Source organism: Engystomops pustulosus, chromosome 1 (assembly GCF_040894005.1).
Source record: "Engystomops pustulosus chromosome 1, aEngPut4.maternal, whole genome shotgun sequence".
Lineage (NCBI taxonomy): Eukaryota > Metazoa > Chordata > Amphibia > Anura > Leptodactylidae > Engystomops > Engystomops pustulosus.
In genome coordinates this window covers 102,126,796-102,151,152 of record NC_092411.1, presented here as the reverse complement: position 1 = coordinate 102,151,152, position 24,357 = coordinate 102,126,796, and the positions used below count along the sequence as shown (strand labels likewise).

Genomic DNA, 24,357 nt, shown 5'->3' with positions numbered 1-24,357 from the left:
ACCTATTGACTTGAGTATAAGCCGAGGGTGGGAAATGCATTGGTCACAGTCTCCCAGCATATAGCCAGCCAGCACCCAAAATTTTTTACTGTAATAGGACCTATGATTATCAATAAAGCTTCATTACATACACCTTATAGCTGATCATTGCAGTCTGGGACTAAAGTAAAGCATCCGGAGAGCACAGAGGTCACAGTGGGCAGAGGGGTATGTCTGTAACTATGGGTCGTCTGTAAGTCACGTGTCCTTAAGTAGGGAACCGCCTGTATATTTACTGTAAGCCCCCCTCTAGATTTTGTTCTTGGGTCTGCCTCTCATTTTAACATTTAAACCTGCCTGGGGTTTGCAATACAGTGATGACACCTTTCTTGTGCACACTAAGCTTATTTCTGGTACTGTATATCTGTTTCTAATATTTGTCTGGAGCATATTTCTGGTACTGCAGTCATGTACTAATCTTAGTTTGCTGCTGCAGTTATGAACTAAGCTTGATTCTGGTGCCATATTTATATAGTGAGCTTAGTTCTGGTGCTCTATTTATTTAGTCTACTTGGTTCTAGTACTGCTGTTAAAGGGAACCTTTGACCAGGGACCTCATTTTCACTACAGACAGGTAATAGAAGCCCATTACAGCTGCATTGCAAATATGCCTTTCTGCTTTCTCTAACCATTTGCATTACAATATAATTGTGTGTTACAACTTACCTTGCACCCTGAAAGAATCATCTGTGTAGTCCCAGGGGTTGGGTTTTGGTTTGCATTTGCATTTCAAAAAACAACATGTGAACATGAGGAAAAGTTTTGGTTTTTACACATATGTTCATAGTCTTTATTGAGTGATATATTGTTGTTTCTCTAACTAGGGCTACATGCACACGAACGCCCACGATGGAGAGGAGGAGTGGTGACCCCTTTCCATAAAGATGCATTGCGCACGGCCACTTAACATCGAGAAAGATAGGACACGTCCTATCCTTTCCCCGTGTATGGAACGGTACGGTGCCACACGTGTATCGCTCTGTGCGCCCATTGCTGTCTATGGGGGACGTATGACAGCTAAATCCCTGCTTTTGTAAACCGTGATCTCCCGCATAGATAAAATAAACCATATCTATTCCAATATTGTGATGGTTGGCTGTATGGTCATAATTGATGGGTACTACTACCACCATGATTTATGGCAGCACCTGATTGTAGGAATGCCCCTTTCCCCATACTTACTGGAACTATTAAGTTTAATAAGATGACTAATGGTTTCGTTACCCCCAAAAAGTAGCATGAGTCACGTGAAAGGCCACTTGGTGATACTAATGGAGGACAAGCTCTACACACCGAGGACAATACAGGACGTTTAGCCTGAGCTAACAATGTACAGCTCCGCTCTGCCTTCCTGTGGTTGCTAGGACAGCCCTGTTTACTCAGCACATCATTATTAATTCATTGACCATCCCACAAACAATGGCTTTCTACTCTGCACAGCTCCCATTCTTTTTCATGACATCCTCCCTATGCAGGGAAACTTCTTGTTTTTCACACTATTTAGGACTGCCCACATCTGAGACCTAAACATGAGAGCTCCCAGACAAGGAAGAATGTAGAAGCTGGAAACAGGTAGGGTAAGTAAGCTGTGTTCTGTCACATATACTAAAAGTCCTATGTGGTTACATATACTATATATACGTTTTGGATAGCTTTAATTAGACTGTAAGCTTCTTGGACTAGGTTCCTTTGTTTATTATAGGGCTGTTAAAGTCACTTATACTTGTTATACTGGTCAGTGGAGCCCCTTGGGCATTCGTCTGGGGGAGGCTTTGTTACACTATTAAAGCCCATACATGTTAGACTGGTCAGGGTGCCCTGTTTATTACCGCAATGGTATATGTGTACCATTCCAGCAATGCCCTGTGGGCATCGGAATGAGGGGTAGGCATTGTAACATATATGAGTGATAATATATAACTAAAGATATGCAGGGTCACAGATATCTGCCCAGCAGAGCCTAATATGCATCTTAATAGGCCGGTGTGGGGGTGATCATTGCCTTTTCCCTATTGTTGTGCAGCTGATGTATTGTTTTCAGCCCGTTCAGACTGTATTGTCATTCACTGACCATTTATTACTATAGGTTGCTAATTTACATTTACAAGAGGCCCATTTGTTGCAGTGATATACAGTATATATATATATATATATATATATATATATATATATATATATATATATATATATATACACACACAATATCCCATTGTTGAGATGAAATATGAATGTTGCCTTTCCATCCATCTGTACATCATGTCCTGAGCCCCAGACAGCAGTATATAAATATATATATATATATATAATCTATGGCAGTGGTGATTTTGCACATCTCCCTGAGGTTATGCGGCAGCATTCCCTAGCAGATTTCCCGGCATTATACCATATGGGATGAGAGGATTTCCCAGGCTGAGGCAGAGGGCAGGGCACTGCAGAGCCGGGAAACCCTCCTCCTGCTCGGTCACTACACGGGCTGCGGGATGAGGTGCGGGGGTCGTTAAGGAGCAGCATCCCCCTCCTCGGGATGACTATGAGGAGCCGGGCTCCGGGGGGTCGCAGCATCCCCCACCCCTCCCGACACTTTCTCGCTGAGCCGTGTCCCTCACCTTCCTCTCCTGAGTGCTCTCTGCCCCCTCCTGCCGCTCTCCGTCCACCTCCCCCCGCCTGCTGATAAGAAGTGCTTTCTCCACAACTCGCACAATTCGCTGAGTGATCTTGTCTTCTTTCGAAATCCTGTTGTTTCTGTACCTTGCACCCTCCTCCTCAGCTCTGGGATTCTGCTGTTATACGGCTTGTCCTCCTCTCCTCAGCCTCAGTCTCAGGAACAGCCGAGGGCAGCAGAAGGCGTCAGAGCTGTGAGTAATGGAACCCCCACTTACATCTCATCATTGTCATATCCCCTGCCTGCCGGGCATCCTACATCACTGCTCACACTGCAGGGAGCCCCTGTCACCCCAATATCCCGACACACACTGCAGGGACCCCTCATTGATGTCACAGTGCCATCTATACACCCCCTGACACCCCAATATCCCTACACACACTGCAGGGACCCTTCATATTATACCCACTGATATATGTACAGTACACAGTGCCATATATACCCCTCCCTGTCACCCCAATATCCATAAACACACTGCAGGGACCCCTCATAGATGACACAGTGCCATCTATACACCCCACTGTCACCCCAATATCCCTACACACACTGCAGGGACCCCTCATTGATGACACAGTGCCATCTATACCCCTTCCTGTCATCCCTGTATCCCTATACCCTGCTGGACCCCTCAGAGATGACACAGTGCCATATATATCTCTCCCTGTCACCCCAATATTAAAACACACACTGCAGGACCCCTCATAGATGACACCCTCCCTGCCATCTATACCCCCTCCCTGTTACCCCAGTATCCATACACACACTGCAGGACCCCTCATAGGGGACACAGTGCCATCTATACACCCCCCCCCCCTGTCACTCCAATATCAGAACACACACTTCTGGACCCCACATATTATACCCACTGATATATATATAATATATATTAGTACACTGTGCCATCTGTACCCCCTCCTGTAAACCCAATATCAGAACACACACTGAATGGACCCCTCATATTATACCCACTGATTTACGTACAGTACAATGTGCCATTTATACATCCTCCCTGTCACCCCAATATAACTACACACACACTGCATGGACGCCTCATATTATACTCATTGATATACTTACATTACACTGTGTCATCTATACCCCTCCCTGTCACCCCAATATAACTACACACACACTGCAGGGACCCCTCATATTATATCCACTGATATATGTACAGTACAATGTGTCATCTATACCCCTCCCTGTCACCCCAATGTTACTACACACACTGCAGGGACCCCATATTATACCCACTGATATACTTACAGTACACTGTGTCATCCATACACCCTCCCTGTCACCCCAATATCCGTACACACTGCAGGAACCCCTCATATTGTACCCCATGATATATGTACAGTACACTGTGCCATCTATAGCCCCTCCCTGTCACCCCAATATCACTACACACACTGCAGGGACCTCATATTATACCCACTGATATACTTACAGTACACCATGTCATCTATACACCCTACCTATCACCCCAACATCCATACACACATAGCAGGAACCCCTCATATTATACCCACTGATATATGTACAGTACACTGTGCCATCTATAAACCCTCCCTATCACCTCATTATCTGTATACATACTTGTGGGGCCCCTCATATTATACCCACTAATAAACATACATGTACACAGTGTCATCTACACCTATCCTACTGCCTTCTTGTCACCCCATTATCTTTACACATCACATTACATATACACCCACAATCCCCCATCACATGTCATCACTACACCTAACCCTACACCTCCCTATCACCCCATTATCTTCACATTACATTGCACCTACCCTCATATACATGTATCCCTTGTTAACGTCACCCCAATATTACCACATTCATTAGCCCTAATATTACACATAATCCTTCCATGACCCCAACATCACCCTGTGTGCCACTCGGTGGGGATAAGCCATAATTTGTCTAATCCCTGAGTGGACTTTAATTTGTCCAGGATGTGGCGCTGGTGACCGGTGGAGCGTGTACAGAGCTTCCCTACAATTCCAGTGCACGGATCAGTACCAGGGCAGTGCCAGGGGCTTCTGGGTAGAAGTGTTGTTTATAGCTCTGAGAATACTTATCAGGACATTGCTCTCATACCCTGCGCATTAATGACTAACTTTCCAGAATGCCATTTGCTTATCATTGACTTAAAGGTGAAGCTGCTGCTTCAGGCTTCTTTTATCGGACCCAGTACTAACACATTAGCTCTACTGATGGGAAAGTTCTGCCACCTTAATGTGGATGTTATAAATAGATGGATGGCTGCCCTGGCACAGAGACCAGGCAATTATCAATCAATGACAATACCAGCTTCCATTGGTGCAGATACACAGAATGATCAGGGTCATAAAACTTATTGATAAGGATCTGATGCGCATGGCTACAGGGGTAACGTGAAATACTAATAGGTCACTCTTCTTTAGTTTTTGCCTTAGCCAGGGAAGAAAACTTGTTGTGCGCCACATGTAAGAGAAAGCCCAGGCTTTAGTGTCTTGAATCCCAGAGAAAGAAGGATCAAGGCTAGTCCTGCTATGACCTGAACCTGTCTGAATAGTAATAACCTCTGACTAAATGCTGTAGTGTATCACCCTCTATAGCAGTGATGGCAAACCTTTTAGACACTGAGTGCCCAAACTACAACCAAAACCCATGTATTTTTCGCAAAGTGCCAATGCGACAATTTAAGCAGTAACTTATTACTCCCTGCTCTTTTGCAGGTTTGAATTGTATAGGCATCTGAGGACACCAATACAGTAGAAAGAAGGAGAAAAAGTTTGGATTGTCATTGTAGCTTCCTTCTAGGGTCCTGGGCTGCAAGAGGCCTTAAATCCTGTCTGACGAACACTGCCCTTGGGTGATGGCAAGGGTGCCCATTGAGATGGCTCTGAGTGCTACCTCTGGCACCCGTGCCTTCGGTTCGCCACCACTGCTCTATAGAACTACAGCCACATATATTTTACCATAGGGTCTTATTATAACAAAATCATATGTTTCCCTTGAGGAAGCTTTTCCCTGCTTCTAAATGCTGTAGATAGTGGTGGCTTATAGGTTATCTCCTACTCTTTTGGTATGACATTATACAGGGTCTCCTATGTCTTTAGATAAGGGGCCAAGGCTCTCTGGACATTGCAGATAACAATTTAGGTTACCTATAATTTTACAAGAAATAGAGTTCTCAGGGTTAAAACAGAACATGTTATCAGCTTTGTACTATGGATCTCTAGGAAATAACCCAATTCCCAGGATGTAAGGTTATTTAGGGCTTTATATGTGGGTTTGATCTGTCATTCGGGAAATACTCAATGCTAGTGTAAAATTCTTAAAGTAAAAACATGTTTGTGCAAAACATTAAAAGACACTGTTGTTAGCTAACGAGGAGACCTATTAGTGGGGTAGGACTCGGCTTACCTGTTCATCATGTAAGATGCTGTACTATAGCAATACCAATGTGCCCTCATTCTTATCTTTTCCATATTTCTTAGTAGCGACTATGTCAAGTTTTGCTATTCAGTTGTGTGATCTTGAATAGGGTGAAGTTTTAGAATAACGAACCCCATTGAAGTCAAAGGGAGACTCGAGCATTTTTCACTGAAAGAACACATTGAAAGAAGAACACTGAAGAACACATTGCAGATGTTTTCACTGAAAGAACACTGAAGAACACATTGCAGATGTTTCCGTACATCTGCAATGTGTTCTTCACACATATTGTTCTTCACATACTATTGTGAAGAACAGCGTTCGGCATGCGTTTCTTCCGATAAGTTAGCAGGTGTATGGAAACATCTGCAATGTGTTCTTCACTGTGTTCTTCACTTAAATGATCCTGTGTTCACTATTTTCATTGTATTTTTCACTGTTCTTCACTGTGTTTTCTTAAGTAAATGCTCGATCTCGAGCAGGTGAGATACTCGTCCGAGCAACGAGCTGTTTCGAGTACGCTAATACTCGAACGAGTATACTCGCTCATCTCTAGTGATGAGTTATGGGTGGACTCCAATGATCATGAAAATATGGGTGTCCTATACCCCAAATTTGATTTGTTGCGCAGTTGTTTTGCTATCCCATAAATTCCTGTAGGGCGTAGGAGGTACAGCAAGAACCCTTGAAACCTACAAAAGACCTGCAAAAACAAATACTGATGCCATGACCTGGGAGTTGCATAGCCCCTAGGCCAGTGATGGCAAACCTTTTAGAGACCAAGTGCCCAAACTACAACAAAGACCCGCTTATTTATCGCAAAGTGCCAACATAGAAATTTAATTTATGATTTATACTCCCTTCTCTGTCACAGTTTTCATTGATACCAGCACCTGAGGACACCAATAAAGCAGAAAATAGTCCTAGGAAGAGCTGTCACTTTAAAATAGCTCTGTGCACAGCAAGTCCTGGGCTGTCTGGGACTGCAGGAAGATACCTGGAGTCATCTCTGGTGATGGCCTGATTGCCTGCAGAAAGGGCTCTGAGTGCCACCTCTGGCACCAGTGCCATAGGTTAGCCATCACTGCCCTAGGCTGTTTGATAGTGTTGTGTTATACAGCTACATTATAGGTTAGAAGTTTATTGAGGTTATGTCCAGCTATATGTTGTAGACACTTCATGCTGCCCTATATACTGTCCCAGTAACTGTTGTGTTCAGCAGTGTGTGGGCCGTGCTGAAGAGGTAAATGCCTGCGCTGTAACATTTTGATGTGTAAAGCTTTTTCGCTCACCCTCTGACCTCTCCTATTCTCCTAGCTGGACATGCTGGTGTGCTGCTGACTCATTCCACCATGGGTACCTCCACTAAATACACTTCGGCCTCAACAGAAGAGTCAACTCCCAATGGAAAAAATGGAACTGCAACCGACTCCAACTCCCAGGAATCCATGAAACTCAAGAAGGAAATCTCATTGATAAATGGGGTTTGTCTTATTGTGGGCAATATGATCGGCTCTGGGATCTTTGTGTCACCTAAGGGGGTCTTGATCTATAGTGCTTCATATGGTCTGTCACTTGTTATCTGGGCGATTGGAGGAGTGTTTTCCATATTTGGTGCCTTATGTTATGCAGAATTGGGCACAACCATTACCAAGTCAGGAGCAAGCTATGCCTATATCCTGGAGGCTTTTGGTGGCTTTATAGCCTTCATTAGGCTGTGGACTTCTCTATTAATTATTGAGCCTACAAGCCAAGCTGTTATTGCCATTACCTTCTCCAACTACATGGTGCAACCCATCTTCCCATCATGTGAGTCTCCATATTCTGCCAACAGACTCTTAGCTGCAGCGTGCATAGGTAAGAATAATATCATGGCGATGAAGTAGTCTGTGCTTTGTTACATGTTACTAACATGACATCCTTTTTGGATTGTGCCATAAGAACCTCCTCTGTGTATATGTGAACATTTTACAGTACATATATATCTGTTTAAAATATTTTATAAACTGTAAAAAGTTTTCTTATACTGATAAACCCGAGTTCCACCATATTATGCACCAGAGCTGCAATCATAATTCTGCTGCTTGTTAGTGGTAACCCCATCAAGCCTCTAAACTTCCATATTATATGAAGAGCACACCTCTTAACCAGTAAAACACTGAACAAGAATTCGGATGACTTCTATTCTGAAGTGAGCAGATACGTGAATGCAGTTTTGGATAACAAGTCAGGGTCTGTTCAATTTTTTCAAAATGTTAAGTGTAAGATATGTTCAGAATTGAATATTTCCTAAATAGAAAACTTTGTAAACGAAGATGTTCTGGAAATAGTTTCATTACTATGTAAAATGCACAATTGCATTGTTGTACCCCTGTCTTCCTCTGATAAACATACAGAAATTCTTCATACACAATCAGATGGTGTTTCTATGAGGCTTTTCTCTACTAAAAGATTTGCCTACAGTAGACTAACCTTGACCATACGCGCAAAGTGAAACTCTGTGTGCATAAGACCTTAATCTGCTCATTCAGACCTTGTTCTGCTGACACCTACTTCCCTGACTTCACCACAAATATGCATGCTTGGCTTGACAGAGCATGCATGTCTCATGTAGAAAAATTAATAAACTGCTTCCAGACCCCTCTGGTGGTGGCTTATTTTCAGCCATGTTTAAATGAAGCCCAGCTCTTCTTTCTGATTACATTTTACATCATGGGAGTGAGCCCACTGAAATGTGAGGGGGCTAAGACTGTATTCATTGGGGGACATTTACATAAAGTGTCGGTGTCTGCATTGGCTTTGTTACCGACCTGCTCTCGGAAAGAAGATACACATTAATATTGTGTAGCTGTGCACATGCATTTCTGGTGTCAAGACCATTTTCTGTCCCTGGAACCAAAATCTTTCCCAAGCACCAGAAATGTGTCCAACAGTCGGAGAACAGGCAACAGTGCAATAGCCAGTTTACAGCGGCCAAAAATGGCAGCGACACATATTAATTGTGTCTTGAGTTTCCACTCCGCCAAAGCCACGCCCCTTTTCGGAGAAGAGTCAGAGCAGGCGGAAAAAGTTATTTTTTCTGACGCCGCCAGCTAATAAATAGGTCGGAGAGCAGAACATGCGTTAAGAGCGCCACAAAACTGGCGGAAATGCCATAGAAATGTCCCCTATTATGTTTTGCCCCTTTAAAGAGTCATCTTCACCCTGAAGAGTGATTGATTGCTAGTTACAAGCATCTATATAGGGATTTTTCAGACGTTTGATCCTTTATTGGAGGGTTGATATTCGCTATTATAGGAGGAAGCTTGCAAAGCTAATATCAACACTACCAACTCCTACTCATTGTATCCTTTAATAGTTGTTGATTTAGTGATCCTGACAACATTGGAATTTCTCTGACCGCCATCGTTCCCAGGCAATCGGTGTCTATCTAAAGTCAGGTGGGTGGCCCCTGTCTTTCTACTACAGTACAAGACCACCCACCTGACTGTAGAGGATCTATTTAGCATGTTCAATGCAGAAACTAATATCATAGATTACTTGTCAAGGGTGCAGGCTGGAGAAAAAAAAAAGGAAAAACTATTAAAAGATGCAAACAAGATTTGGTCAGGGGGAAAAAGGTAAGAAGAAGCTAACAGGGAACAATAGACGGCAGCAAGTAAGTGACTGTAAAATCTTTACTCTCGTATATGACGCTGGACATGTCATGTGCTGGACCCATATGGAAGTGAAAGTATATATGCTGAGTGATGTAGTTAGGAAGTGGGAAGGAACTTTCTGCTTGCCTGTTGAATATCTTTCCCCCATCTCCGTAGTTCTTCCCTCATCTCTATTTGCCCATCTGCTGGTCTTCCCTTATTTCTGTCTTTTGAAATCAGAGGTCCCCAGCCGGTGTCTGACAGGATGTGGCCGGACAGTGGTACACACGGAAGTGGATCTTCTGCTGACAGCAGCAGGATGGTCTCATGACTAGCGTGTACTATACATCCTCTGCCAGATCGCTGTCTACAGAGACAAGTTCAGGCCGCCCAGAGCATGACTAATGTCCACAATAGCCGCCTGACAGACAATGTAGAAATACTGGACACTTCTGATGACATTGCAGGACTGGGATCATCCAGAACCAATGCATTGTACTGTATTTACACTGAGCCCCTTGTGGTGAGGGGCCGCTGTATGATCAGCTTGTGATGTTTATTAGGCTTACACATGAGTTGTGTACACTGAAATCTATGTGCAGAGCTGAGGCTATGAATTGTATAGAAGCACTCTACATAGCTTTTACTGTGTGCTGTTTATCAGTAGAAATAGTAGTACTATAGTTTGCTATGGAAAAACATCGCAGTGATATAGTAATGTCAACTGTTTCAGTTAAAATGCATATAAGATATGCATTATAAGATATATAATAAAATAGGTATGTGAAATAAATACTCATCTCCCTGACAGTTATCTCCTGGGATCCCCCATAAACATGCATACTTGGACTTTGCTGAGGTTTGCTGCCAGACTTACAGTACTGATCTGAAAGGAGATCCATCATACCCAGTCTTTCCAAATCTCAAGAGCAGATACAAAAGAAAACAATTGGGTTTGGGCTATGCACATTAGATCACTGCCCTATCCCAAAAAAACTGGCATGTTTGCCTGACCTATCTTGTATGTTTAATGTCAAACTAGCCATTATTATTGTCCACTAAAAAGGTGATAGAGTCAATATAGGTGGGATGCACATGCCAGAACAGGAGATCGCAGCTTCTAACATAGCCCTGTTTCATCTTCTTCCATTACTTGGCAGAAGTAGAAGTCCTATATAGTAAATGAGGGAGGTCAGAACTCATGTGATAGTACATGGATAGCATGTCAAATAACCATGAATATCTGGAACATTACAAGAAATGTAGGCACTGCATAGTTATGTAACTTGAACTGGGAGATAATCCCTACACTTGTCAGTGAAGATTATGAATGATCTTTTTGGAGTCTTAGAAATGATGCTAACTACATTATATACTAATCGTTATTAATTATAATTTGAAATTTATTATTTTACTGTTCCATATAGAAGGCTTTAACATATTTTTTATCTCTCTTTACATAGCCCTCCTCACCTTTGTGAACTGTGCGTATGTGAAATGGGGCACACGGGTCCAGGATCTCTTCACCTATGCCAAAGTACTGGCTCTCATTGCCGTCATCATTGCTGGAATTGTGAAAATCTGTCAGGGTAAGCTCCTGGGGAAACTGTTTAAAAGTCAATGCAGCAAGCTGATCACTGTGTACAGGCCTCCTTAGTTTGGACAATGACTATTATCATATGAATGAAAGTCATAGGGAGCAAACCTGTTGATCCCATTGTCCTAAACTAAAAGCCTTAGATACAATATGTGGCTTAGTTAATCAATGCAATAATATTTTTAGCCGAATTGCTACACTACAGGCTATGCTCTCCATGAGCGACGAGAGGTAACTGGGACCCCATTGGACCCCTCGTTTTGTTGATCTTTTATCTCTCATCACCAAGACCCCACTGATAAGCAAGTTAGACCCTAACCTGTGCATAGGGCCTAACTTTGATTCCTGGGGAACCCCTTGAATACCCCCCTGTTGTTTTGGTTGGTCTGTCCATTTTATATATGCTGTTTTGCCAATGACCCTTATTTTAAAGCCGAACTTGTTGTTTGTTCCCTAAGATCCAATACCCCGACCCATATGTACCTCCCTCTCCTCCTTGCACCATCTTACTGAAACCCTCTGAGGCCGCATTTACAAGCCGGGCATACATCTGGCGCCATGGAGAGGATGAGGGGTGACCCCCTCCCCTCTCCGTAGCGATCCACGGTGCACAGCCCAGCCCAGCCCATAACACAGGGAAAGATAGGACATGTCACACGTACACATGTGTGGCACTGTATCACTCTGCACAGCCATTGCCGGTCTATGGTTGACGTATGTACGGCCACAAGCTTGCGGCCGTACATACACCCCCTACAGTCACGTAAATGCGGGCTTAGGCTACATTCACACGGCCGTATGAGGGACTTATACATGGCCGTCGTAGATACATCCCCCATAGACAGCAATGGGGGCACGTCGCTGTACGGATCCGGTACAGTGCACCACACGTGCAGCACCGTTCCATAGCTGGGGAAAAGATAGGACATGTCCTATATTTCCCCGTAATATGGCGCTGTGTGCTATACATCGCTATGGAAAGGGGCGGGGGTGAGCAATGCTCCTCCTCTCCCTGACGCCGATGTGTACCCACTGTGCTACGATACATCAGGTACAATATCGTGTGAATTTAGCCTTAGACCAGTGGTGGCGAATCTATGGCACGGGTGCCAGAGGTGGCACTCAGAGCCATCTCTATGGGCACCCTTGCCATCACCTCAGGGCAGTGTTCGTCAGACAGGACTTAAGGCCTGTTGCAGCCCAGGACTCTAGAAGGAAGCTACAATGATAATCCAAACTGCTTCTACTTCTTTCTACTGTATTGGTGTCCTCAGCTGCTTATATAATTCAAACCTGCGAAAGAGCAGGGAGTAATAAGTTACTGCTTAAATTGTCGCATTGGCACTTTGCAAAAAAAAACATGGGTTTTGGTTGTAGTTTGGGCACTCAGTGTCTAAAAGGTTTGCCATCACTGCCTTAGACTGTATGGTTAGGACTTTTCGGATTAAATATACACCAAATTGATATTATGTGGATTGTATTGCCAAGTTCACCTCTTATTGAAATAGGTGAAAGAATCGCAGTGCTGCAGATTTTTTTATTCCGTAATATATGTCAATTCTATACATAAAAAATCTGCATTGTGTTTGGGAGATAAAGAAAATCCTATTGATTAAAATTCTATTGTGAAATCTGCATGTAATCCACATCTGGTACATGAAGCTTTACTATTATACTTCCAGGTTATTAGTTGGTACAAACCTCACCTTAGCTCATGGGTCTCAGTGACCTCCTTTCGGTTCTTACATGTCCCCCCAGTACTATCCTCCATAGTAACAGGTACTTTCATGTAATTTGTTCATCACGTTGCAGTAACACTTGACTCACACGGCTTGAAGGTCACGAGATTATACAACCACAGCTGTATCATATAAGGCCAGATATGGAGAGCTTGTCCCTGACACAATATCAGGTTTACATTATTTTACACAACCACTGCATCCTATTAGAGCTGTGAACTGTGACCGAGTACAATAAAACTAAAGTCAGCAATTCTCATATGGATATATGCTGAAAGCAGTGCTGTGGGAAATGGCATGATGTATTCGTCATTGCTCTGTTCCAAATATATTCAAGTTTATATGTGTGGAGATAGGAAGATAGGATATATTATAGCTACCGTATTTTTCGGACTATAAGGCGCACCGGATTATAAGGTGCACCATCAATAAATTCCTGCTTAAATGTCTAGGTTCATATATAAGGTGCACCTGATTATAAGGATGAAGGTGGCGGACCTGTCCACAGTTCAAGGCAGCTGTTGTCTGTAAGTACGGTTGATATATAAGGCGCACTGGACTATAAGGCGCGCCTTGGATTTCTGAGAAAATTATATAATTATAGTCCGAAAAATACGGTACATTATCCAATCTAACTGTTGGAAGAAATATCCTCATGGCTTATTGCTATTAAAGTTCATGGCACTTTTGGCATTTTTAGACAAGTCTTTATACATAACTTATACTTCTGATTATTTGGTATCAGGGGGAATTTCACTGACAAAGAGGTCTAGTCACATATTAGTAACTTACAGTCAAGTATACAAGTTTACGTCCCATCATACTACAATGCATTGTCCTGGGGTAAAACTTTGTTAGCCAGCAATAGAAGATAGGAATGGACCGGAAGTCTGTGGTTACCCAGAATTGTCACTGGGCCTACAGATGATAATTTGTATTGAAACAAGTTAGGCCTTGCTAGATTGTAGCAGATTGCCAGTGTCACATGTAGGTCACTTTTACAAGGCAGTATTCTGCTCTGTATTATGCATCAGAATTTACACGGAAAGAGTTCTATATCTTGTTTTATTTGGTTCAGGGCCCTTCCACATATATGTTGTTTTGGGATGCATGCTAGCTGTTGTTTCCATGTCTAGGACACGTCTTTTTGTCTTTGTATGCGCTCATGCTCACGGCCGTGGTTTCCATAGTTCTGTACATGAGCCAAATGCAAACAGCGGGACCAAGGTCCATACTTTGTGGCCCATGAATGCACAGGTAGCCTTAGGCTTACAAGTGACAATGCAAAAATACCTGGCCAAAATTCTGCCATGTGAACAGGGGCATAGAAAGGAGTAGAATTGCGAACACAATTTCATTGTCATCACTGCATTGTTCTGTGGACATTAATTCAATCTTATCAATTACTAACCTTTATATACAAATACAAAGTTATGTCCCTTTCTTCTTCTATAGTGTTGATATTTACTTGGCTAAATGTGTCAAAAAGGTTAAAAATGTTTTACCATTGAAAAAGGTATAACGTTTTTTGCACCTGTTTATCAGCCAGAATGAGCGACTATGATAAATGTGTTGGGTCTCTAGACTGTCTAGCATAAGTGTATACAGCGCAGGCTTTTTTCTGTTTTATTTTGCATTTCATGTAAAGATTTGTCCTGTAGGTAAGAAGAGGTGATGAATATATACACTTTAGGTAATGTGTAGATTTGTGTTGTTAACCAGTGGTTTCAGTTTGGAATATGGTACTGGATGTGTCACATAAAGCGGTTTTAAATGGATCTTACACTGTATATATGGTTCATGTCAGCCTTATTTCCCATCCTGACCACAGCTTATATGAGTATCTATTGTGTCATACGTGATAAGGCACAGGTATGACTAGTATGGGAAATGCTATGCATATACTAACCATTAAAGTGTTTTGTTTTTTTTCTGAAATCTTGCACCTCCTCTTTTCCATCCATTGTCATCCAGGACCATCTGCTAAAAGAAATGGTAACAGATGACAGTAAAAGGGCCAGGTAGAAATAGAGCCAGATGGGCACTTTACCTACATTTACATTAGAAAACAATGACCCAGCTGTGCTATAGTCCTGTCACGAAAAGCCAGATTCCTCATCTGCTATGTGATCTAAACCAGCCGTATACAAGCCAGCAGCAAGATTATGTATAGGCCAGCTCTATCTATCATATCTATCTATATGATCTTGCACATGGCACTGCTATAATCTGCAGCACTGACTAATAGGAAGCTTGTAGGCTATAGATACATGGGTTATATGCACCCACTTCTAATTGTATTTTATTTGTATATTTAAAGCACATCACCATAAGTGTATATAAACCCCTCTCTTTGATGGATAGATAATTGTTATACAACAATATCATTGTTTAATGCATTCATTTCCGTATTATATTAGAAGCTGGTAAAAGCTGTATATGTATGGCGGCTTTTAAACACGTTCTTTTTTTTTTTTTTCCTTTTATTGCCATTGGAATGTACCTTTATCTTATCAGTACACTGCTCAGCGTCACACAATAGCACATATTCTGTAGAATTGCTATAGCATGAATGGTGCTTCGTCGTCACCAAAGATAGGCCCAGATGTTTACCTGAATTGATGTACGTATTTTATTTTTTTCATCAGAATGTATATTCTAGCCACAAATCACTTCCAATATAGTGACGTTGTATTGTAGGGAATCCTTGTTATAGGAAATCATTACTAATAGTTTCTTCATGCACTACCTGGTTCTCCATTAACCTTAGTTTCTGTCTGTATTATTAGGTCAGACTGAGAATTTCGACGATGCTTTTACTGGTTCCTCCTATGATGTAGGGAACATTGCTCTTGCCTTGTATTCTGCACTCTTTTCCTACTCTGGATGGGATACTCTCAACTTTGTTACAGAAGAAATAAAGAACCCAGAAAGGTAAGGTTTTTCACAGTCCAGAAAGATTCAGAAAACACTTTCAAAAAGCCTGGCATATTACTGCAATATTTTATCACTTAATGATCACTACCTATGGCACCTCAGCTGGTCCCGAGACTGAAGGGACTTATTTTTTCTATCTCTGTACAGCGTACTCCTGGCCACCCAGCCGTACAGAGAACTGAATTCTCTGCCCAATTCTCTTAAATGAAGCTGCGCTGCGGTATTGTAATTGGCTGCATGAGAAAAGATGAAGGGAATGGAACATTATCTAAATATAGGGATTCACGAAAGTACACAGTATTCCTTTTTACCACCTACATTACTTTTAATTTTGCTATTCTATACAGAATCTACATGCATAATAAAACATGTTCATTTATATAGTCATTGGTTGTAAACAATGTAATGTTACTTTCATGTATAGCTGGGTAATATGCGAGTCCCAATGGATTGGCATGCCAGCTGCAGTGACGTATTTTCAACAAAAAAAAAATCCGTAATGTTAGTGGAGCCTTGGATGTATTTTGTACCACCATGTCTAGTAAACACGAGTACTAACATTTCCTCATCTAGGAAGTAACTGATCAAAGTAATGCCAATCAGATAAGAGAGATTAGGAAGCGCTTACTAATGAAAACAATCATTGCTAATTTCCGTCCTTTTCTTCTCCACAGGAACCTGCCCCTTGCCATTGGCATCTCCATGCCGATTGTGACCGTCATTTATTTACTCACTAATGTGGCGTATTACACTGTTCTGGATATGCGCTCCATACTGGGAAGTGACGCAGTAGCAGTGGTAAATACACAGTATATACCTTTTATCAGTTCTTTTATTGTTGGCCTAGATCTTCTTGTGTCACTGCCACAGGCGGTCCACTTGATGTGTATGGGGGTGATTCCCCTGGCAGATGTCAGTGGAGAGCCTAATCCGGCTGTCTTTAAAGAGATAATCCACCACTAGAGGTGTCTGGTAGCAGCTTTCTTCCTTCTTCTGGCAGAGAGCACATGTATGTCCAGAAGAGCCAAGCATGCATGCGTGTGAGGCGAGAGAAACGCTTGCCATTTGTCATTGGTGTGTGAGGTCCGGCTGTGGGAACCACGGCTGTGTGTGTAAGCACATTGAAATGAATGATTTTACGTGCAGGACATTAAGTCAACAGATACAGTACATAGATGAAACTTTTACAACTTATATTGTATCGTTTTCTTATGCTGCATTGTAGGTATAGAAATGTGTTGTAAATAAGTTTCTCCACGCTTAAACTTAATCCTGAATTCCTGTTTTCTCAGACATTTGCTGATCAGATATTCGGAATATTTAACTGGACCATCCCCCTTGCCGTAGCCCTTTCATGCTTTGGAGGCCTGAATGCTTCAATTCTAGCTGCTTCAAGGTAAAAAAAAAACAAGATGCCAATGTGATTTATCCAAACTATTTACATGCAACAGATATTTTGCAGACATGTTTCTTCCTGTCCCATTCTGATTCAATAGCGTTTATGAAATCCATGTTTTCTACAGATAATCTCCTTCAGATAATCGGAACCAATTTTCAGTGGCAGTAATGTTTAAGCAAATCTGTCACAAGTCAATTCACACTTACACATCCCTACAATCTTTGGTGCACAAGTGAAAACATAAGTCTGAATTGATGGTGTCGCCTTATTTTAAGAGTAGAGTAGAGCATGTTGTCCAACCATTTTTCATCCATCACTAATAGACTAAAGTTTACAAGAATCTGTGCAAAATGAAAGCCACACACATGCAACCTGGCTGCCAAATGCAAAGAAAGCATCCACTTTATTACAGCTGAGAATCGGCTTGGTCGTGGGAAACTATCCTAAAACTCCAGTTTTAGCTAAAATATTGAGGTTAACTTTCCTTGGATTTTTGTTTTTAAGCTACAGATCAAGCTTTAGATTTGGACTGCAAGGTGTTTTTGTAGGAATGTTTTAAGTAATTGGGTAACATTTGCTTTAACTATAAAAAAAACGGCAAAACGTATATACTCAAGTATAAGCCGACCCGAGTATAAGCCGACCCGAGTATAAGCCGAGATCCCTAATTTTACCATCAAAAACTGGGAAAACCTATTGACTCGAGTATAAGCCGAGGGTGGGAAATGCATTGGTCTCAGACCCCCCCAGTATGTAGCCAGCCTGCCCCCAGTAGTATACAGCACTGCCCCCAGTAGTATACAGCCTGCCCAGCATTAAAAGAAAATAATAAACTTATATACTCACCCTCCGGTGGCCCCGACGTGCAGCGCTGTTCCCCCGATGTCCGCGCCCGTCTTCTGTCTTCTCTAACTTCGTGCTGGGCGCCGCCATTGTTCTCCCCCGGACAGCGCCTAGTACCCAGCACGAAGTTAGAGAAGACAGAAAACGGCGCGGAAGCCAGAAGAGGACCCGCGCGGACATCGGGGGAGCAGCACTGCACGTCGGGGCCACCGGAGGGTGAGTATATAAGTTTATTATTTTTAAAATATTGTTTAAGTATATACTTGAGTATATACGGTAAGTAGAGCTGAAAAATGTTTGGATGTGAGTTTATGTGCTATTCTGAAATGACTTGCTTCTGTTGTCTTCATATATTAGGCTCTTCTTTGTTGGGTCTCGGGAGGGACACCTTCCTGATGCTCTCAGTATGATCCACGTGGAGAGATTCACCCCAATACCAGCCCTGCTGTTTAATGTAAGTGTGACTGGGTGTGTTATTATGCTTAGCAGTAAATTCCGTAGGCATTTGAGTCCCTATGCACATAGAGCAGAATGATACACAGGATAGGAGGAGTAGTATGCTGCTGTGCCCTTATATAAAGCACAGGAGGAGTAGTATTCTGCTGTGCTTGTATATACAGCATAGGAGGAGTATTCTGCTGTGCCCACGGATACATGATAGGAGGACACGTTTTGTGTTGTGCCCATATATGAATGATTAGAGAAGCAGTACAGTAATGCGCCCATACTGTATATGCAGGATAGGAGGAGCAGTACTTTGGAGTGACCATATATACAGGATAGGAGGAGTAGTTCTGTGATCATTTATACAGGATAAGAGGAGTAGTACACTGCAGTGCCCATTTATACAGGATAGAAGTAGTTCTGTGATCATATATACAGGATAAGAGGAGTAGTACACTGCTGTGCCCATATATACAGGATAGGAGGAGTAGTTCTGTGATCATTTATACAGGATAAGAGGAGTAGTACACTGCAGTGCCCATTTATACAGGATAGAAGTAGTTCTGTGATCATATATACAGGGGTAAGAGGATTATCGGTAGTTCTGTACTGTGCCCTTATATACATTGTAGAAGGAGTAGTTCTGTGATGTGCCAATACATACAGGATAGGAGTAGTAGTTCTGTACAGTGACCATATATACAGGAAAGGAGAAGGAGTTCTAAAAGGCTGCTACCGCTGCAGCACACAAATCTATATGTGCCTTATGATGAGTTGAAGATGGAACTATTGAAACTGCTCCGGTTACTTCATGGTTAAAACAGCCCTGACAATGAGAACTATTTTATTCATGAAATCAAAAGAAAGTTCCCATGATTGCACATGTCCTGTGACATGGGATAATGCAACTCTTTGTTGGGAGAAATAGTGATGCACATGAAAAATTGAGAAATGCTGAAGGGATACAAAGTAGTTAGTTGAAAAAATGTATGTTTTTAGATTTGGCATTGATGATATTTTAGTATCTCTAGAAAGGAATAGTGATAATGAAATGTGTTTCTACGTGTAGATCTGGATGGGAATGTATAGAAGGGAAAGTTACGTGGAAAGTTACGTGCACTAGGCAAATTTGTGGGAACCATTGTTTTATTACAAAGGTTGCATATAACAAAACTGTAAACTAAAAATCTGTATCCTTATCCAAGCACAAATAACAAACAACCAAACAAATATCCGTCCCTCAGCACTTAGATTTGAGAAAGCTAGACCGCTATTCCTGCACATAGAAAGCTGTATGAGAAAACAACACCTTCAAGGGATTGTTCAAAGTTTGATTGTTGTTCTCTAGGCAATTGTCTCCAATCCAATAATATTGAATGGGGCTGCAGGACACATTCTGCACCTGCTCCTCCATCAATTACTGAAAATTGAACCTGTGTTTTAGTGTTTATAAGGTCCCAGCGTTTAGACCCCCACAAATCTGATTGTTATCCCCTTTTCTCTGCAAATATCTAGCAGATGACAGTTCTTTCTAAATAAATAGTAAGAGTATATAAAAAGTAAATGTAAAAGGTACCATAACCATGTACAATCCTAGACAGAGAAATATCAGCGCTGCCATGTAAACATATACGGGACAGCTATTATCTCCAACCATGGGCAGATGCTTTATCCAAATGTTTCTAGTATTTCAGTGACACTGACTGTTGCCTATTTGCAGGGCGCCATGGCTCTGGTCTACCTCTGTGTAGAAGATATCTTCCAGCTGATCAATTACTACAGCTTCAGCTATTGGTTATTTGTGGGCCTGTCTATTGCTGGTCAACTATATTTGCGCTGGAAGGAGCCAGACAGACCTCGACCCCTCAAGGTTAGTGTTTATGAGTAGTATCTGCTCTTTCTGTTTTTCTGTCTTGTCCTTTGACCTTCCTTCAGTCACATTGTCTCATTTGGTCACATGTTCTTTTCCTTTATTGTCCTTCTAGGACCTCATACAAACCTTTGTTCCCTACATTGAATTAAGGGAGTCACCAGAAAATGACCTATTTGTTAGTCAAATTTTTGTAGTGGTTAAGCCCGTATGGAGAGGGTTCAGCTGATCCATCTCCATACAGGGCAGTTGTCTAGTATATATAGTATGTTAGTACGTTACCTAAACAGCAATGGCACAGACTGTGATCTGTTATTTTAGGGAAACTCTCAGCATGTCAGTGCAGCTGCTCCACATTTCAAACCAGTCAGTCCAGCAAATGCACGCACCAAGTGTATTTGGCCCAAGGCTACTGATCAGCTGATGTTTGTTCCCTGTGTTTGCCGCATATAAACTCGCCAACAATCTTCTGACAAATGCTTAATTGTTGTTAATTGTATCTATCATATATGTATAAATATAATTTCTTTTTTACAACAGTCTGAAACTCTATATCCAAATAAAAGGAAAATCACAACAAAAACTTGCACAAATCCTTTTACCTTTGAAGTGTTGCAGGTCAGTGACCTCTGTAATCTTGTTCATTACAGTTGAGCCTGGTGTTCCCTATAGTATTTTGTCTATGCACTGTGTTCCTGGTGGCCGTGCCACTGTACAGTGACCTGATCAACTCCCTAATTGGAATAGCCATAGCCCTGTCTGGAGTCCCCGTCTACTTCCTTCTTGTTCGTGTCCCAGAGAAAAAGAAGCCAGCATGGCTACGTCGCTTTGCAGGTAAGAATTCTCAGTTTATACTCATCTTTAGCAGCTTTTAACAACAACATATTTTAATTATTTCACATATATTGTATGTTATATTAGTTTCAGAAAATAAAGGTTATTCAGTATCAAAATTTATGCTCCTTTTTAATTTTTGCTTTTTTTTTCTCTTGTCTTAAGTCAGGAGCATAACTTTTTTATTTTTCTGTCAATGTACCTGTGTGAGGCCTGCTTTTTTTGCAGGACAAGTGTATAAAGGCATTATTTTGTGAAACAAACATATTTCAATATTTAATTTAAAAAAATTAAAACAGATTTTCGATCATAATCTGTTTTTGGAATGGAATTTCAAAAAAATTCCACCATTGTCTTTTTACACTATAAATTTAGTTTTTTGTGGCAACATAAAATACATATTTTCTGTGATCATTTTATAACATTGCACCACAAATTCCATAAAAAGTAGAGCAAACCTCTTTATTAATATATTGTCAAGAAAAAAAAATCCAAAAGAGAAAGGAAGAAGAAAGTTCCACAGATACTGATAAAGGTCCATAATGCGTTAAACACAAGTCCATAAGAGGGTCTATACAGACTAGGGGGGTAGTGATGAACCTGGTCTGTATAGAGAATTCTATTTAGCTCATGGGTTAAGGTTTGATCCATTATGGACTTTTGACAATTTTATTGCCGAATTCCTGTATCTTGATATCCTGGAATTATTGGTACCTTTGGGGTGATGTTTTTGTACTTGATGTATTAATATACTGTGGATGTTTAGTCTACTTTGAATCAGAGCTGTGAAGTTAATAAGCCAAACTTCCTACTCCAACTCCTCAATTTCCCTGCCTGATAGCAGGCATTCCTTCCCAGTGCCTTTTTCCTATTGTGGAGTGTCCATACTTCCAAAAAATATTTAAAGTTTATAGCCTGTGCAATGTGACCACGCAGATCGTCTCAATACCACGTTGTGTCCCCATACAGCAGTTTAGCACCACATAGTGGTAAAAGTTGTTTTGTGTATGTTGATAGGTTTAGTTTCTATAATTCATGGGTGATTCATGGGGTTTTACAATTATTTAGGCCTCTCAAAGTCACTTGAAATCTGAGACGGTCCCTCAAAATGTGAGTCTTGGAGATTTATCATTAAAACATGAAAAATTGCACCTAAAGTTCTAAGCCTCTTAACATCCTAAAAATTTAGAGGACACATTAAAAAACACACCGACTTAAAGAAGACATTTGTGAAATGTTAGTTATTAGGTAAGTTCGGTAGTATGACTGTCTTGGAGTTTGCAAAATAGTTCTGCGGTATGACAATGCAGCCCTTGGACCAATAAAATGTATTATGGTGTATGCTGGTGCCAATGCATCACTGTCAGGCATTACAGATACATAACATGAAATTGAGTTGAACCACCCCACAGAATCCAACTTCATTCAAAATAATTTTTTAATCAAGGGAAATGATTCGCTTTTTATCGAGAACACATGCATGTTTGGCTGAGCCAAGTGTGTAGGGTTTGGGTTCTGGAGGATCAGAAATCTAGAGTGTTGTACTGCATACAAATAACGTTCTCTATGATAAAGGCATGACCAAGACTTTATTCATTTCTCACTGCTGAGATTAACTTTTGTATGTCTTTTCCTGTAGCGACGATCACTCAATATACCCAGATCTTATGCTTTTCTGTCATCACTGAAATGGATATAGAAGAGGACGAAAAACTAGCTGCAAAATCTAACTAAGAGACATGATCACATTTGATGCTGCTGGATCTACGGAAACCTCATTTGTCACATAATTTATTTCTTAAACTGGATGGACATTTTTTCGTCATTCAAGTCTTCAATGCCGGATGGCTGCAGGGCAGTGCTCTGACATGAAGTTAGCGGAACAAGTTCTCTCTGGCAGGGGAAGTGTTAATTTTTTTTCCTTTTTACCATTTAAAATCTTCCTCTGAAATGGGAGAAGGGCAGCAATCTAGAAATGTAGGGCTGGCCCATGAATGTAGAGGTTTAATAAGTGATTGTGTGTTATCTACAGCGCTATATAGACCCACCATCAGGCTCCCAGGATGGGCAATGTGCCTTACATGACAGAGGAACTCTCTGAACCTTTTGCACTGGCTAAAAACGTGAAAATTGTCTTTGCACAGAGTTGGTGGAAAACACTGGAATAAAAAATTCAAAAAAGTCTTTATTGTTGATGTTTTGAGTACAATGTAATAAGACTGCATTAGAATCTGCAAGAGAATCTCTACCTGTAGTCATTGGGGCCAGTGTATCAATCCTTGTACACCAGCAATTTCCGGTTCACGCCATTGTAATTGCACATTTTTAACCCTTTTGCACCAACAAAGAATGTCTTGCCCAGCCAAATTTACTATAACTTGTGCCAGAAAACTGGCGCAGGCTATAGCTGATGTCATTACCAGTCTGGAACGAGCATAGATTTCACCTCCGGTGTGCAAGAGTTACTAATAGATCAGAACTTCCTTAAAAAATCTGACTTGCTGTGCTCTGGCTGCCGATAATAAAGGGGTTGGCCACTTTACTTCAAGTTTTACAAATCTACATCTGTTAAGTATTCTAATAAGCCCCAGGTTCAGAAATGTGTCTTACCTCATTAGACAGTGATTCTGGTCCATAAAATGGCAGGAGATGGCGTGTCCTGTGACCCATAACTGTCCATGACCAATCTAACTTGTAGGAGCTTATGATAGTAATCGTGAATACAAGTTTACAGGGAACCTGTCACCAGGGACCTCATTTTCACTAAAAAGAGGTAACAGAAACCTTCTACACCTGCAGTGAAAAAATCCCTTGGAAGCATTTGCATTACAATATAATTGAGTGTTATTACTTACCTTGCACCCTGACAAAATACTGGGCTAGTCACAGAGGTTGGGCTTTGGTTTGGTTGAATTTCAAAAAA

The 24,357-nt window shown here is 41.4% G+C and overlaps 1 protein-coding gene across 4 annotated transcripts; it reads left to right on the top strand.

Annotated features, from left to right (window-relative positions):
- The first annotated feature begins 1,457 nt into the window (after window positions 1-1,457).
- SLC7A7 (solute carrier family 7 member 7) lies at window positions 1,458-23,385 on the top strand. Of its 4 annotated transcripts, none has more exons than XM_072150264.1 (10): window positions 1,458-1,611; window positions 7,451-7,990; window positions 11,235-11,360; window positions 15,897-16,041; window positions 16,719-16,842; window positions 17,337-17,440; window positions 18,644-18,740; window positions 20,451-20,600; window positions 21,251-21,434; window positions 23,074-23,385. In XM_072150264.1, the coding sequence occupies exons 2-10, from the start codon at window positions 7,486-7,488 to the stop codon at window positions 23,166-23,168; spliced, it is 1,530 nt and encodes a 509-aa protein (XP_072006365.1). In that variant the 5' UTR covers window positions 1,458-1,611; window positions 7,451-7,485; the 3' UTR covers window positions 23,169-23,385. The 4 variants fall into 4 exon arrangements, with proteins under 4 accessions (XP_072006365.1, XP_072006360.1, XP_072006371.1 ...); XM_072150259.1 differs by having other exon boundaries at window positions 1,458-1,616; XM_072150270.1 differs by lacking the exons at window positions 1,458-1,611; window positions 21,251-21,434 and adding exons at window positions 2,434-2,894; window positions 21,141-21,218.
- Window positions 23,386-24,357: the final 972 nt, after the last annotated feature.

Coding starts and splice junctions, on each gene's coding strand:
- SLC7A7 (XM_072150264.1), top strand. CDS start 7,486: ATGGGTACCTCCACTAAATACACTTCGGCCTCAACAGAAGAGTCAACT. Junction 16,042..16,718: donor GAAATAAAGAACCCAGAAAG/GTAAGGTTTTTC, acceptor TCTTCTCCACAG/GAACCTGCCCCTTGCCATTG. Junction 20,601..21,250: donor ACAGACCTCGACCCCTCAAG/GTTAGTGTTTAT, acceptor TGTTCATTACAG/TTGAGCCTGGTGTTCCCTAT.